The sequence below is a fragment of the Xiphias gladius genome, chromosome 23, assembly GCF_016859285.1.
Source record: "Xiphias gladius isolate SHS-SW01 ecotype Sanya breed wild chromosome 23, ASM1685928v1, whole genome shotgun sequence".
Taxonomy (NCBI): domain Eukaryota; kingdom Metazoa; phylum Chordata; class Actinopteri; order Istiophoriformes; family Xiphiidae; genus Xiphias; species Xiphias gladius.
In genome coordinates, this window is record NC_053422.1 from 1,424,116 (window position 1) to 1,439,453 (window position 15,338).

General features: G+C 41.0%; 1 protein-coding gene across 4 annotated transcripts; it reads right to left on the reverse strand.

The window, feature by feature from the left end:
• Positions 1–317: 317 nt before the first annotated feature.
• On the reverse strand, positions 318–14,218 carry b4galt7 (xylosylprotein beta 1,4-galactosyltransferase, polypeptide 7 (galactosyltransferase I)). Of its 4 annotated transcripts, XM_040120248.1 has the most exons (7): positions 13,981–14,218; positions 13,568–13,867; positions 7,865–8,218; positions 6,504–6,729; positions 4,771–4,854; positions 4,123–4,227; positions 319–2,911 (listed from the first exon to the last, which is right to left on the reverse strand). In XM_040120248.1, the coding sequence occupies exons 2-7, from the start codon at positions 13,618–13,620 to the stop codon at positions 2,756–2,758; spliced, it is 978 nt and encodes a 325-aa protein (XP_039976182.1). In that variant the 5' UTR covers positions 13,621–13,867; positions 13,981–14,218; the 3' UTR covers positions 319–2,755. The 4 variants fall into 4 exon arrangements, with proteins under 4 accessions (XP_039976183.1, XP_039976182.1, XP_039976181.1 ...); XM_040120249.1 differs by having other exon boundaries at positions 318–2,905; positions 13,568–14,218; XM_040120247.1 differs by having other exon boundaries at positions 13,568–14,218.
• Between the last annotated feature and the right edge of the window lie 1,120 nt (positions 14,219–15,338).

Here is a 15,338-nt window from a genome sequence, read left to right on the forward strand (position 1 = left end):
GCAACAGTAACTAAGGGGGGCTGGGCTTAACGAACAGAGCGCTTCATCGTCACTTGTAAATGGCTGCTAAGTCAGTCATGTCTACCACAATAATAATTATGGTCAAAAAATATCCCAGTTAAGTCACCTGGCTGTATGAAGGCAATCGCAACACGGTAACCTCATTTAAGGCTGGATGCCGTAGCTGTGTAGTGTTCAACTTTAGAGTCCCTATAGTGTTTTTCTCTGGCAGAAAAGCGCCAACAGGACGCTGGGGGCGCGACATAAAAAAAAAAAGTTACTGCACTGCGCGTGCGTTTTGTTTCCATGACAACAATAACTTCACAACATATCCTACGTGAATATGAACAAAAAACATGGAAACAAAGAAGAAAAACAAACAACCTCGCGATATTTTTGTAGTCAGATTTATATAAATACTGAATATTGTACTAATACATGGCACCATTGTCTCTGGGAAATAATATCAATGTGACACCATGGTCTGTATACACACACTGTTAATCTAAATCCATTGCATTTAAAACTCCAGAGCGCTCCCTGGAGGCCGACCAGTACAACAGCAGAGAAAAAGACAGTGTCGGCAGCCCTCTGAATATTAAACTAAAAAGCCGGACTGTAACAGAACCGTTAAGCCAGGATAGTGAAGGACAAATTCACATTGAAGGTTCAGAAAAAGGGTTCTGCACTCTCTTGGAATTTTATTTCAGTATCGTTCTATGTTGACTCTGACAGCTGAAATATTATCGGGACAAGATCCCTCACAACTTCCCATCAACAAACACAAGTATTTTCATGGTAACTGAAACCAACTTTATTCCATTTTCAAAAACTAACCCTTAAATTAACCCTTTTTCTTTCATATTGAATCGCTCAACTTGGGAATCTTGAGCCCTGAATGTTGGCTGCAGGTATAAATCATCTTTCTTTCGTAAATTAAAAAAAATCTGCAATGACACTATCACGATACAGTTAATAACAAATTTTTGTCTCTTATTTTTGAGTAGGTTTTTGTAATGATGTAACAGGGAATAGGCCAGACACTGACATTTAAACTTACATGTGTGTCACTCTCTACTCACTCTAGTGCATTTTTGAAGTGTGTAGATGATGACTGACATTTTATTTTCAAAAAAAAAGAAAAAACCAACAAAAAAAAACAACAACTTTCAAAGACATTTCTCAAATCTTTTTATCAATGTTTACGGCCAATTGTCAGAAACACCAATAAAACTGGCCTGTGTTTCTGGGACAATTTACTTGGCTTTTGTCTTTAAAAAAAAAAGATTTCGGATTTTATTGTACTTTACAACCTCTGATGAGAATAAATATAAACTGTTAATGTTTATGTTAAAGGTTCCGGTGAAGTTCCTGCTGCTGCCAAAATATCAATGTCATAATCTGCTACAGTTCAGTTCAGCCTGGTTTGGCTTGGTTTGGCTCAGTTTACTTTGAAGCATTGCATTCATCAAAGAAAAGAAACTAAGAGATGTTTTCTCATAATAACGACTTAGTATCTCATAACTTCAAACCCCCCCCCAAAAAAAATGTAAGTTGCAAATATGAGACACAGAAGTCACATATACAAAATAAAGTCTTCCATTTTTTTTCTTTGGCGAATTCAATGCGCTGCCATTAACAAGGAACACACTGTAAAAAAAAAAAAAAAAAAAAACGAAACAAAACAAAAACAAAATAAGAAGAGTGTCAGCCAAACATTAGATCTCACTTTCTTTGTTTTAGCAGAGTCAGCGGGAAAAGAAAACACAATGAGATACTTCTGAGGTTAGTAGTCAGAAATTTGCCGAACTCTTGTCAGTGTTTGAGGATTCCTCAAAAACACAAATTTTATAGTTGATCTTTTTCTCCAACATGGAGAAAAACCTAAAAGAAACACGTTGATTTTACAGTATGATGCATATTTGGCAGATATTTGATATCTGGTGAAACATGCTTCGTTGGCAGCCGTCCCTCCACCATCTCTGCTCCATTTGCACAAGCCCAGAGTAAAAAAAATAGACTTTAAGTTTGCATGCACACCATGCCAGCAGGTACCGAAAAGAACAAAAAATAGAGAGAAGGATTCAGACGGCTCGGGTTTGGTCATGCTCGTCCGTCTTGGTTTGGCTCTGACTTGTGACAGTCCATCTCCATCCACTGCACTGAGGTTTGAGGACGCCAAACAGTTTTCAGGTCAGTTTTCTTTGATGTTCAAGGTGTGAAAACACAACTAGTCTCCAAGTCAATGTTGAGGAATTCTAATATACCGTTACTGAACTGACCAGTTCGACAGGTAGGACACCATCATCAGGAAGTTTTAATCCACGGTCATATATTACCTGGCTTATGAAACAGCAGTTCTGTTGTTGAGATGTACCTGATAAAAGGGAAATGTAGTTTGTTTAATCCTCAGGGACATTAAACTCCAGGCTGGTCGTGTTCTGCTTCAGTTCAGTTTCAATGTTCAATTAGCCTATTTATACCAGTCAAGGATCGGCTGACTTTTTCCAACTCAATGCCGCCACATTTGGTTTCACTGAAGGGTATTCCAGCTGCAGATCGACCAGTGCCATCCATTAAAAAACAGAACATTTAAGCAAAAATAAAGCCCCTTGGCAAAAATTAGAACCACGACCAGCGCTTCCCAAAAGGATCCGTGTCGCACCGCTAGATAAAAACCTGAAAAGCCTCGGGAGAACAAACAAGACACGACCTCCCGTGAGAGCCGAACCGACACCGGTCCTGCATCCGTCATCTACGCCAGAAGACACCAGGGCGTCTGGTTCTGGTCGCACTCCAGTTTGGCGTTGATGATGGTGCAGGGAGCCCCGCTGATGGTCACCTCCTGCCTGGACTCCACCTGGTAACCAAGGTTAGTCAGCCCCCCCTCTGGATCCACCTTAAACTGCTCCTACGGGAGGTGGGACGGACGAAGGGGGAGGGAGGAGGAGGGAAGGGATACCTCCATTTTAAATGTGTTTATTCTGGCGTTTATTCACTGCAAGTTTTTAATTCATGTTTTTACTGAAAAACACGAGTTACTTTGCTTTGGATTATTTAGGGCTGAAGATTATTACTTCCTGGGAAGACATCAGTCTTTTCTCTGGAAAAAAGCATGATTTACCAAAAAGGAATTTGAAGAGAGTTTTAAACAGAACTGCATATAATTAATCACAAATAAGTGTTTATATTAATAAGCACCCACTCCCTCGTTATCTGTGTACTGGACATTTATCTTTCATTCTTTCTGTCCACGAACTATGCCTTTTTAAGTACAAGGTGGACGTTTCTCTCTTTAGTTTACATGCAAGCTTTGGATTGTTAAAAACAAGAGTATGAGAGTTGATCTCTCATTGATAGTTTGTTTCCTTGCACCGTTTTTTCTTTGGCTTCTTAGTTTTTGGAGATTGCAGGTAAACAGCCACGCGCTTCCAGCACACCTTGACAACGGTTTGATATTTAAGCCTCCACAGCCTTGTCAAAGCTACCTTTCCTCACAACTTTCAACAGTTTATTCTCATTTTCTCATTCATTGTCTGATTTACTTGTTAGATTAGGTGATGCTTTTAGAAGAATGGTTGTACTGAAGTGTGTGAGGTTATTGGTGAATACAATGATAGGGAAGGAAAATCCTTCCAGTGCAGCCATCTCAGCGTGGCGTTTGGATGATCTTACGATGCCGATGTCCCACTTTTTAGCGCTACAGGTTTGATTAAGACACTTGTTTAACTGCTTGTGTAGTTTTACAGACTTCTTTTCTAAGTGCACACTACATGCAATCAGTGCATTCATTGAGGCAGGGGATTTGTTTGTATAAAGGCTAAGGTAGCCAGTAATTTCAGAGATTCAATAATGACATTGTTAAAGTTTATGATGTACAGTGGAAGACTTTGAACACACTGTTTTAAGCGTTTTTGAGCCAAGTCATCGCTGGAAACAATGCACCTACCTTTAAGTTCCTCTTGACTTTTTTGAATTTAAGGCAACACGCAGAACATTCCAGTTACAACATCTGAATATAGAGTCTTATCAGGTTGTAGCTGTTCCTAGCAGTAGCAGTTCCTCCTCGAGCAAGTACTCTTCCTCTTTGAATCTTACACAGTAACAGATTAATATTTGTACCTGTTTCTGAGTTGCGACCCTCTTCTGGTCTCTCTTCCTCCAGGCCGGGTCGTGGATGTGGAGGAAGGTTTTATATCCTGTAGTGATTCCACTCGGCCTGAACAGCTGCAGAGAAAAACAACAACCAAGATATCGATCACATTTACCTGCCCGCCACTGATCTAACTGGTAAAGTAGTAAAAATGAACCAAGCTGGCTGGTTTAAACCCCTGACTGACAACTTATTTACCTTTATATATTTTAGGATTTAAATTTCTTCACCAAAATTATAATAACCAAGTGCTCCCACAGAAAATTACCAATAATTTATATCCAAACTAGTTCAACAAAGTACCTGCCTTTAATGAAATGGAAACAACAACTTTGTTTACTGTATATTAACTTTAGTTCAATCTCAATCTTTGGACTCAGATATGAGCAAATGTTTTCAATTTAGGTGATTATAAGGGTCTTTCAAGCATCCAAACATGATCCTGGCTGTTGATTAAATTAATACAAGCCTCTGGGCACTTGTTTTATAGAGGGTTGAAAGGAAAGCGAGAGGTTTTCCTCTTTCTATTGAAAACTGGTTCAGAGAATTCAGTATCTTGTTGCAGTGATCTCAGTTATCGTTGTAGCATGATGCTGTTCACTCTTGAGACTTTTTACCTGTAGTTCAGCTTTTCTCAGTCTTCTGTAGAACTCGTCATCCTCTCTGCCCCAACCCCAGAAACGGTTTGACATCCCATTACACTGCAAAAAAAATAAAAAACAAAGACAATAAGATCTTCTGTCTGCAAAGGCACAAACTGCCGAACAGCCACAAGGGTATTACTGTGAGTGTCCCAAACGTCGATACCTGTCCTGCACGGCAGTGTTAAAACTGCAGCCGGAGTTAAATATGCCAAAAATCACACCAGGTTAAACAGCTTCATCTGGTGGACAACTCAAATCATTACAGTACTGTATCTGGACTGGGACAATGTCAGATAGGGCTTTCCACTGCTGGAGGAAAATAACTACATGGCTTCCCTTAACCTGAACTTTGAAGAACTTTGGTTTGAGGTTCTTTTTTGTGTTTCCACTGTAACTGCCTCCAAACTAGGCCCTTTCGGATATACACTATTAAAAAGACACAAAGAGAGCCTGACTATTCCTACGGGTGGGCCAGTGAAGAAGGCAGTTGTGAGACAGACAAAAACAGTAGAAGTAGAGCTGCTGAGATTATTGATTTTCTTTTACATTTATGTGAGCATGAGATACTACGAGTTTAAAATGTCAGTCTGGAAGATTTCAGTCCTGGTTGATTTGTCGACACTTGTAGTTAACTGGTGGTAACAGCAAATACGGTTCAATACTACAGGTCCCAGAATTCTGAGGGCAGCAAAACAAACTACTGTGGTTTCGATAAAGAAGTCAGCCAATAATTGACCTTTTTCCTTCATTCTGTGAGTCTGCAAACAGCAGGACACAGTGACAGGAGATGGTTACGTCGCTGAGAAGTTGGTTATAGTAAAAGTCGACTTGTGTTTCCCCAGTTAAATGCTTTCAATGTGAAGCTCCAGCAGTAGGAAGGGTTCGGTTTTCATTAGTAACCTAATACAGTATTTTTTATATTGTTATCTCATTTGGCGACAGATAATGACTTATCAGACATTTATTTAAATGACAATCTTCAAAATCGCCACTTTAGACGCCAGGCGGGCACAAGTCGGTCGGCGACCCAAATCCAAATTCAACTCAATTTACTTTCACCAAGATAATCCACTCACTATCACCACCGCTTTCCCAGGAGCCCTGCAAACCTGTGTATCGAGCAGTCACAACACTTCTGAAGGATTTAATGAATGCAATAGGATGATCCCAAGATTCGATTGGAACAGTAAGAAGCCACGGATAAAAGACAAAACCCTACAATTACCCGAAGATAAACTGCCACGAACTGAGGACTATTACACTGCTGCCCGGTTACTGCTGGTATGGCGGTGCAACCCAGACCATTGCAGACCGTGCACCACCATATCCTACCGACTGATACAATTCAGTTTACCAGCACAGTCTAAATTGGGTAATTAGCAACACCAGGATTACCATTTGGATAAAATTGTCCAAGGTGGTCTTTAGGGTATGGTTTAAGGCTTTCGTGTGAGAATACTGAAACGGGCGACATATGATGCAGACATTAAGCCCTCTGGGCGTCGTATGTGGTTTAGGCATCAGGCTTATAATGGTGTGACTGTTCACTGCTCTTTAACTAGTAACGATGGCTTAGAGCCTTTCCAATACCTTGATGTACAGTATAATGAATTTGTAGATAATACAAAATCACCGGTTTGGTCTTCCTGACCTTACTACAGATCCTTTAAAAAAACCAATACACCCCGTGTGAAGCAGCTCAGTACCATGTGGTAATGTTTCTTGGTGAGCAGCAGGATTCCTCCTACGTAGGTCTTGTAGTGGTAGAGCGGGTGCAGCTCAGGTGAGGCCACGTGGAAAGGTCCGTCCTCGGGGAAACCGTAGTCCAGAGCCTCGTTCAGGGGCAGCAGGTCCACATCGTGCATTGCCAGGTAGTCTGTGTCGTTACCACTCTCCAAGTAACCCACGTTGATAAGGGACGCTCGATTAAATCTGAAACAACAGGACATGACAAACACTATAGCCTCTCTGCGGCTCGGATTTCTGTCAGTTACTTTGTTTTATACTAAAACTTCACCTAAAGATTGATATCGACCTTTAAAGGGTGGCTTAACTTGGAGTTAGCAGATAATCAGGGATCTGCCTACATTTTGCACTTAAATGTGCCGTAGCTGATTGATCACACGTGGAAAGCTGTAGATCCAGAAGCAGATGCACCCAAACCGAACGAGGGACTCATCAAGATCCGAAGACTCAGGCCACTGTTAGAGGTGGATGGGGCCTAACGGGCAGAATCCAGACGCCTGGACTTGTGTCTCTGTGCACTTTGGTCACACATACCGTGACGAGTGCAACATCAAGTCTGGCTATGAGACAGGACTTGAATGTGACTTGGTTCTTCTGAACTCAGCTCAAAAGCCTCACTACTCTACTACTCACTACCTCCCGTGCAGGTGCTGTGGGAAATCATTTTCACATTTTCTGGAATTGTGCCTCCGTGGCTCCACTTTGGAGAAGTTTGCACAGCGTCCTGGAGGCAGTTTTAAAAAAAATAATGTACCTTGGTGATGTAGAAGTGCGTCACTGTACAAAGCGAGATAGATGCCGGTTGAGAGGGCTGTTAGTGGCATTCAAAAAGGCTTAAGAAGGACAAAACGAAGAACTGACTGATTCTACAATATAAATATATACATGTGCATATATGCATATACATACACAGTATTATGGAGAGAATTACATTTGGAGTACTCAAATGATGACAACTCATCATACTGGCCTACCCATGTTGAACATTAAGGCCTGGCTTTGGGCATATATCTCCAATTTAAATTATTTTTGTCCTCCATGTGCAGAAATAATATGGGTTAATACAAAAAATATGCACATATAAATTTTGTTTGCTTTAAATATGGATTTTCCCCTTTCGCGTTTTTTTTTTTTTTTTGTACGTGTGTGTTGTGTTTGATTTGCACCCATATGTGTTTTGCTTATATTTGGTCTTTACAAAAACAAAAAGAACCAAAAAATAACCTCAGTAAAAAAGTTCAGGTCAGACCTAGACACAAGAAAAACGCCCTCAGAGGCTAAAAGGTATCTCCTCTTCTTCGGCTGAAGGTGATGCTCTCACCTGTAGTGATCCACCTGGTTGATGATGAGGATCTTGTGGCGGATCTTCTTCTTGTTGAGAAACGTGTGCATGAAGGGAACAAACACCAGAAGCTCCTCGAAGCGCTCTCTGAAGGGGATGATGAGTGCCAGTTTGTGAGGACCCCAGGAGGGGTTGTCCACTGCAGATGCCTGACTGTCAGCGGGGCAGGGCTGCTGCTGCTGCTGCTGCTGCTGCTGGGGAAGGCGTCTGTCTTCATGCATCGAGGAGGACATTTCGCCCGAACAGCTGAGCTGCAGCCAGAGCAGAGAGACCAGCACCAGCACCACGCAGAGGCCGAACAGCTTGTAGACCGTACATTTACCAGACAGGAACCTGAAAACGCACAGAACCGAAGGGTGGATGCCGTCATGTGATAAAACACAAGAAAACACAGCAGTGGTAGTCGCCATCTTCAGCACACGCAATCCAACAAACAAACAAAAACACAAAAAGGTAACGACACAGTCAACAACATAACATAACATTAACAAACAGGGTCCCTTTAAATGTGGTTATTAAAGAAGCGTGACTGCGAATGTCCGGACTGTGGCATTTTACAGTATAAAATGAACTTTTTTTGTTTTTAAATCTTTATTTAATCAGGTAGTCTCATTCCATTTAAAAAGGTGCAAAGTACCTACAACCAGTACTGCCAAGGTTAATGGGTCCATAAGGAATATCTAAAGCCGGGCTCAGACCACAGTAGTTCTAAAAATCCCGACTGATCTTGAAATCGGGTTGCATCACGCACATCAGGAGAAACTTCACAGATGTTCTTCCCTCTGATCTCAAACATGCTCACACTACAGGACTTGAAAATAATGGCGCATCTCACATGCCACAGGATATTATTAAGATTATCGGGCCAGAGGGAGCAACACACCACCTCATCTCACATGATCTCATGGGGAAGCAGATGTGAACAAAATGGAGGCTGTGGTGCAACAGCTCGCTGTAACGTTAGTAACGTTACTTCGCAGTGAGAAAAAAAACCAAAGCAGACGGCTGAACGAGTCTGTTTTAGAAAATGGTTGGGGAGACACGGGTTGTCTATTCGTCATCGAGAACTGAAGGTGAGAGTTTAACTGTCCGTTTTAATATTTGTCAACAGTAGTATGCTAGCTAGCGTTAGCCTCAAGGGTTAGAATGTTTACCGTTGCTTGGCAACACCATTAGCTGCTCCGGGACTGCCGTAATCATAATTGTAATCATCATGATTTTTAACTCCTAAATATGAAACATGTTTGATATTATCAGGCCGGAATCGATGAGTCTGCGACGAGGTTGTGATGTTTAAGACTGGATCTGTACTGGATCTTTTAAACCCCTCACATTACCAGATAATCTGGGCCAAACATCGGTACCAAGCTCCCAGACCAGGTTTCACCTCCGAGTGTCGGGAATCGGGGTTAAATCGGCCCGAAACTCCTCTAGTCTGAGCCCGGCTTAAGGTAAGGTAGTTGCTAGATCGTGTTCTGTAGTTATGAAATTTAAATGTTGGAAGAGATGTGAAGTAGTTTTGCTTTAACGGTAGAATTTTACAGATAAATAAACTGAGATGATTATTTGCTCTTGTCTGTAGGGAAGTCCATTCAACCTTGTGATACAGGGAACAACGATGAATATGAAACTTGTCATCAGTGATAAAGAATAAATCTATGATAACTATGACAAACAGGATTTAGAATAAATGATGGGGCAGCTGAGCATGATCAAGACATTAGAGTTGACTGAACAATAGGTTGGAAAGGACAGACAGCTTTGAATTCTACACAGGAAACCAAGTTTGATTTTTAATTTTTGAGCCCACGGATGAACACGAATCTTAAATGTCAGTCTGCTGCCCAGCCATGTTCCTCAGTATTTAAAACACTCGCCGAGACTGATGTTTGTAACATTTAAAATTTGAATGTGGGGATAATAACATGCACTTGTGCTTTTTCTGCATTTAAAAACAATTCTTTAAAAACATACCACTAACAGAAAAATAATAATCGATAGAAATAAATAAAAAGAAAATACAGTAAACTCCACTAGAAATGAAAGGAAATTATCATATACCCTAAAAAAAAACTTGCATATAAAATCGTCAGACCTATAATAAACAGTACCGGACCATAGAAACTTTAAATGAACTAGTGTGTGATATGGTCAAGCCTGTGTTATAAATATTTAAACACATAAACATTCATAACTAATAATTAAAATCGCCCGTCCTTAATGATACACTATGTATTAATTTATCCTTAATTTACTGGAGCTCTTCTAATTTTGTCCACGCAGCCTCAGCTACAGTAAGGTTTTTTTTCTAATCCAGAATTTTACGGCAGCTTCAGACACGCACCGCCTTCCAGTAATGCTCTCAATGCACATGTTTGGTCACATGTTTGAAAAAGCCTCCAAACTTCTACGTAAAAGGTCACAGTCTGTAAAAAACAAGTCTGAACGTAACATGAATGCAAAAGCTACAGCAGCACGAAGCGAACTGCACAGGAATAAGAACTGTTTTCTTCCGCCTTCTGTCAGCACTGTAATACATTTGTCATTTTATTATGCACAAAAGAAACTAAAATCAGTTCAATCGTCCGTTGAACTCTGCAATTCAGTTTACAATTGTCTATCATTTCCCCCCTTTGTGTTGAATAGTAAGAGATTTAAAGTAAATAACACCACTGATCATCACGGATCAGAGCATCAGTCTCATGCCAGCTGCTTACAGTACGACATGCGGCCAATCACTTTACACATGATTCATACAGCATGTGACCTTCAAGTCCCCCTCTTTATACTTTCTAATCAGCATACAAATATTTAATCAATTGTTTTTTAACACTATAATGCAGCTGTAAGCAGATATAACAGCGCGTTTCAGTGTTTATTGATGTTCAGTATTTGTTATTCTAATTTCCTCTCGTTTGAAGTCTGCTTGGGCACTGCTAGTAGTACTTCTATACATATTGGTTTTTAAGGTATTTTATTTGGGCATTTGATGCATTACCTTTGGAGCTGACAGAAAATGACGCTGAATTGAGGCCAAACACTGCAGGTTATGGTCAGCGCTTCAACCCCAGTGTTTTATATTGTACCTAATAAATCGACTGACGACACTCACGAATAAATGCAGAATGGGATCCACCGGTGAGAAGAGATGGTGCCAAACATCTTGTGAGCTCTTCCCCTAAATGTCCTGTCATGTCTGAATAAAGCCATAAGGAATATTTGTCTGTCTGCCATGACTGAAAAGAGCTCCACTGGTTAGTACTGGGTCAGACTGGCATGCATCCAGAAAAACCATCAAACCCTGCTTTGTGTTACTCTGCACCTCTCCAGGACGTCTCCTCTATTCTTCATACACTCATTTGCACTTAAGATGTTTTTATTTCATTTTTCTGTTTAGATTTATGAATATTTTCGTGCTGCAAATTTTCACTTATTTTCATATTATACTTAGTTTTCAGCGCAGTTCTTTTAAAGCTGAAACGATTTGTCGATCAAATAATCGACTAAATGCAGATATCGAAACAGAAATCCCAAATATAAATTCAATAATTACACGAGAGGCACAAAGCAGAGGTTATATCTGAAAAAACTTCAAACAGCTGCTGAGTATTTGATGAAAACAAACCAGTCAACAAGCTGAACAACAAGCAGTCGACAAACGAGGTTCCCAAACTGTGTCAGAGACTCATAACCTCTGTTTTATAAATACACTAGAGCAGCTTCGTCGACCAAAAGAAAATTCACCTTCAACTATTTTGATAAACGATCGAATTGTTTGTTTGGAGTTTTTTTTCCTTTCTTTTTTTTTTTTTTTTTTAAATTTTCAAGCAAAAATGGTTCCAGCTTCTTAAATGCGAGAGTCTGTTTTTCCTTGTCTTAACATTTTTAGTGAACTGAATATTTTTAGGTTTTAGACTAAACAGAATCTCATATCATCACCTTGGGCAGGCGGGAATTTTAACTGACATTTTTAACACTGATTTTTTATAGACCGAGTGATTAATCGGGAAAATAATCTGCAGATTAATCGATGAGGAAAAAATAAAGGTGAGCTTGGACCAGAGATCGCCTTCTTTCCTGGGTGCAGGTATCGAACCTCCAAGAATTTTTGACACAGACTGAAATGTGTCTGTAGCAGCAAGTTTTAAAAACCACCGCCCTTTATGTCCGAGCAGTCTGATAGTCTTGTTTAATTGTATTTCATTCAAAGTCCTTTTCAGCTGCTTGTGTTTAGACATTTAACAACTTTAACTTTTCTTCAGTAGATAATAAACAGGGTTTGGTAGGATTATGGTCTTGTATTTCTCAAAGTAAGGTAGTGAAAATGTTCACTTTAGTACTGGTACTTAAAGTCAGGCGTTGAATCGGTACTTGTCAGGGCTAGTGCTCTTAATTTGAAATTTGAACATTCACTGTGGGAAAACAAATATTTGAACTGTGATGTGTCTGAATTCAAAATTTATAGCACACAAGCGCATCAGGGTGTTTCGCCTTGCGGTCCAGCAGAAGCCGCTCTTAAAATCCAGTATCAGCTTGACCTGTTGCTGCCCTATTTATCTATCAATAAACTATGCTAATCAATAGACACGGAGGAGGCCAGTACGAGCAAAGCTGTGCTGATCAGATAATCGCGACACAGAAGCGTCTTAGCAGAGTGTGGATGGTAAAATGAGCAACAAAGATGAGGCTGTTTGTGTAAAAAGCAGCCGCCTGACTCGACACCTGCTGCGGCAGCCCAGGTGAGGCAGGGGAGGCACCAGGAAGGCACCAGAGGAGCAACGTCACCTGTACAACCAGGTCGGACTGGACACTTTTCACCACACTCGTCCTCAGGGCTCTTCCCAGAAGCTCCCAACATGGCCATCAACCAATTACACTCGAGTTCGTGCACACTTGATTACTTGAATAAGTGACGGCCCCGGTTCTATCATCAGGCAAATCTCAAACCGAGCTAGAAAGGAGAAGCCGTCCCTCTGATTCTGAGGGACCAGATCCTCCTTTAAGAATACTGAATAAATACAAGAGGCCTTTTCTTCGGTCACACGGCTACACTGGAGCCACAAGACGGTATTTCTGTGCAATTTTCCAGAGGAGAGGAGGGACACACACCAAACTGCTCAACGAAACGTGTCTCCGAAGTTTTATGTTAATGCGTCGTTTCCCCCTTTTACTGTGAAGCGTTAGGGTATGTACGGTTCACAGTGAATTATCTCACTGAAGCTCTTCATTTAGCTTGTTCTCACTGAGAAATCCAAACCCAAAACCTCAGTGTTTGTTTTATGGCTTCATCATTCCGTCCAAAAATAAATATTTAACACCAATTCTGAATCATTTTAGTCTCATTTCCCCAAAATTCAGCCTGACAGATTCGGGACCCTTGGGAGCTTCAGGACCTCCACTGCTGGGCCACCTCTCGTTAAGATTCAGCTGACCCCTGGAAGTCCCCGGACCACGGTTTGGTGACCACAGTTTGCCAGCATCAAGCCACGGTATCTACTCACTCTCGCTCCTCTTGATGGGGAACTTTTGAGACCTCAGTTCTTCAAAAGGCCAAGAAAGAGTCTTCGTTTGGTTTCAAGACGGTCCTTTCTTTCACTTTCACTTCTTTCTTTAACACACTTTATTTTTCTTTAATAATCATTGTGGATTAACAGGATTCAAGTAGCTAGACCCAACTCTTACCTCCTCTCCTCTTTGAAGTAGAGGACAGGCTTTCTTCTCGATGAGTACATCATCTTTACAGACCTCACGCCGCCCGACTTCGGTCCGCCGGTTAACGATTCGAGCCCCGACGGGCTTTAACCCCTCAAGACAAGCACGAAGGCAGCGGCAGTCGCGTTGTTTTCCGGTGGGTTCGGGGGGGGGACCCCGTTATTTCCAGTGTTTTTCACACCTTCATCCTCTTCTCCGCTTGACGGAGCCCGAGCTGCTAACTTTCGCCGCACAAACCTCCGGCGGTTCGGTTCCACAGCCTCTAAACATCTGTCGGTAAAATAAAAAGTTAAAATCCTGTTTGTTCTGGGTCCATGTCTCCCTCTCTCTCCCTCTCTCTCTCCGCTAGCTAAGAGCCTCCTTCACTTCAACCGTTACCGTACACGTAGCATGTAGCGGTTCACACCCGCCGCCGCTCCGGGTTCACACTCGCACATCTTCGGCTTTTAGTTCGTTTTTTTTTATTTTGTTTTGTTTTGTATCCGAAACCGTCCGTTAACGTCTGAATTCGATGAAAGCTTTAAATGACCAGAACACGGAACCGGACGCCGAAATATTCAACAATAACTTCACAGTGGAAAAAAAATAAAAAAAAATAAAACACAAACCGACTGTAATGCGGTACAACCTGTATAGGAGTCCGGAGGGGAACGGTTCCTAATAAAGGTTCCTAATAAAGGTTCCTACTTTGTGTGTATGTGTGTTTTAACATTAAAGGAACAGTACACCAGTAGTGAAAAGTACTTTTGGTCAAGTACCGCTCTCAAACATCTTAAGTTCTTGTACTTCATTATAATAAATCATATATTTTACAGTTTAAATACACACAGTGCCCTAACATCAGTAGTGGAAAGAGTACATTTACTCAAGTACTGTACTTGAGTACTAATTTGATGTACTTTACTTGAGCAGGCGGATTTCTGCTCCACTACATTTATCGGACCGGTATAGTTACTTCACAGATTAAGACTTTATCCACAAAATATACGCAGAGGCTATAAAATATGATTTATTGCTAAAGGTTAAACTACCCAACAGAATACAAAATGTTATCTGACTGCTGTGACAACTGCTTTCATAGCTCATTCATTTCTGGTTGGACATTGGAGGATGTCACTTTGAGCTCTGGATTATTGTAACAGGCATTTTGTTTCACTATTTTCTCCTGTTGTACAAACAATTAATTAACTAATCGGGCAAATTAAATGGCAGACTTTAATCCAATAGGAAAATTATACATAAAATATTTAAAAATTAGCTCCACTTTGACCAAATGCAAAAGTAAACAGCTGCATATGTATTGACGCATCAGTGGACTAATAACAATCTAATCACACGGTACAGAACTAAACTGACCCTGAGATATATCACTAAAATGTTAAAGGATTCAAAACGGTGCCATCTCACAATAACTGGACTATTTTTTTAAGTTGAAGTGTCGAGTATTGGATCTCATGTGTCATTAAGAACTAACAGGATAGATAGACGGCGTTAAAAAACAAACACAGGCTCCAAAGTACAGCCTCAATGCAACAAAAGGTGATCACACCTGTGATTTTTCCAGTTGGGCCTAACTGCACGAGCACGGCTGTAAGGGAACCTGTGGACACCACGGCTTCCTGGGTTCTGGTCTGGGTTGTAAGGAACTGCCACCAGGTTGTGTTGAGACTTCATGAAGACGCGAGGGGGGACAGGAGCATCAGTAGACGACGGAACATGAGCTCAGACACAGCTGCAGCAG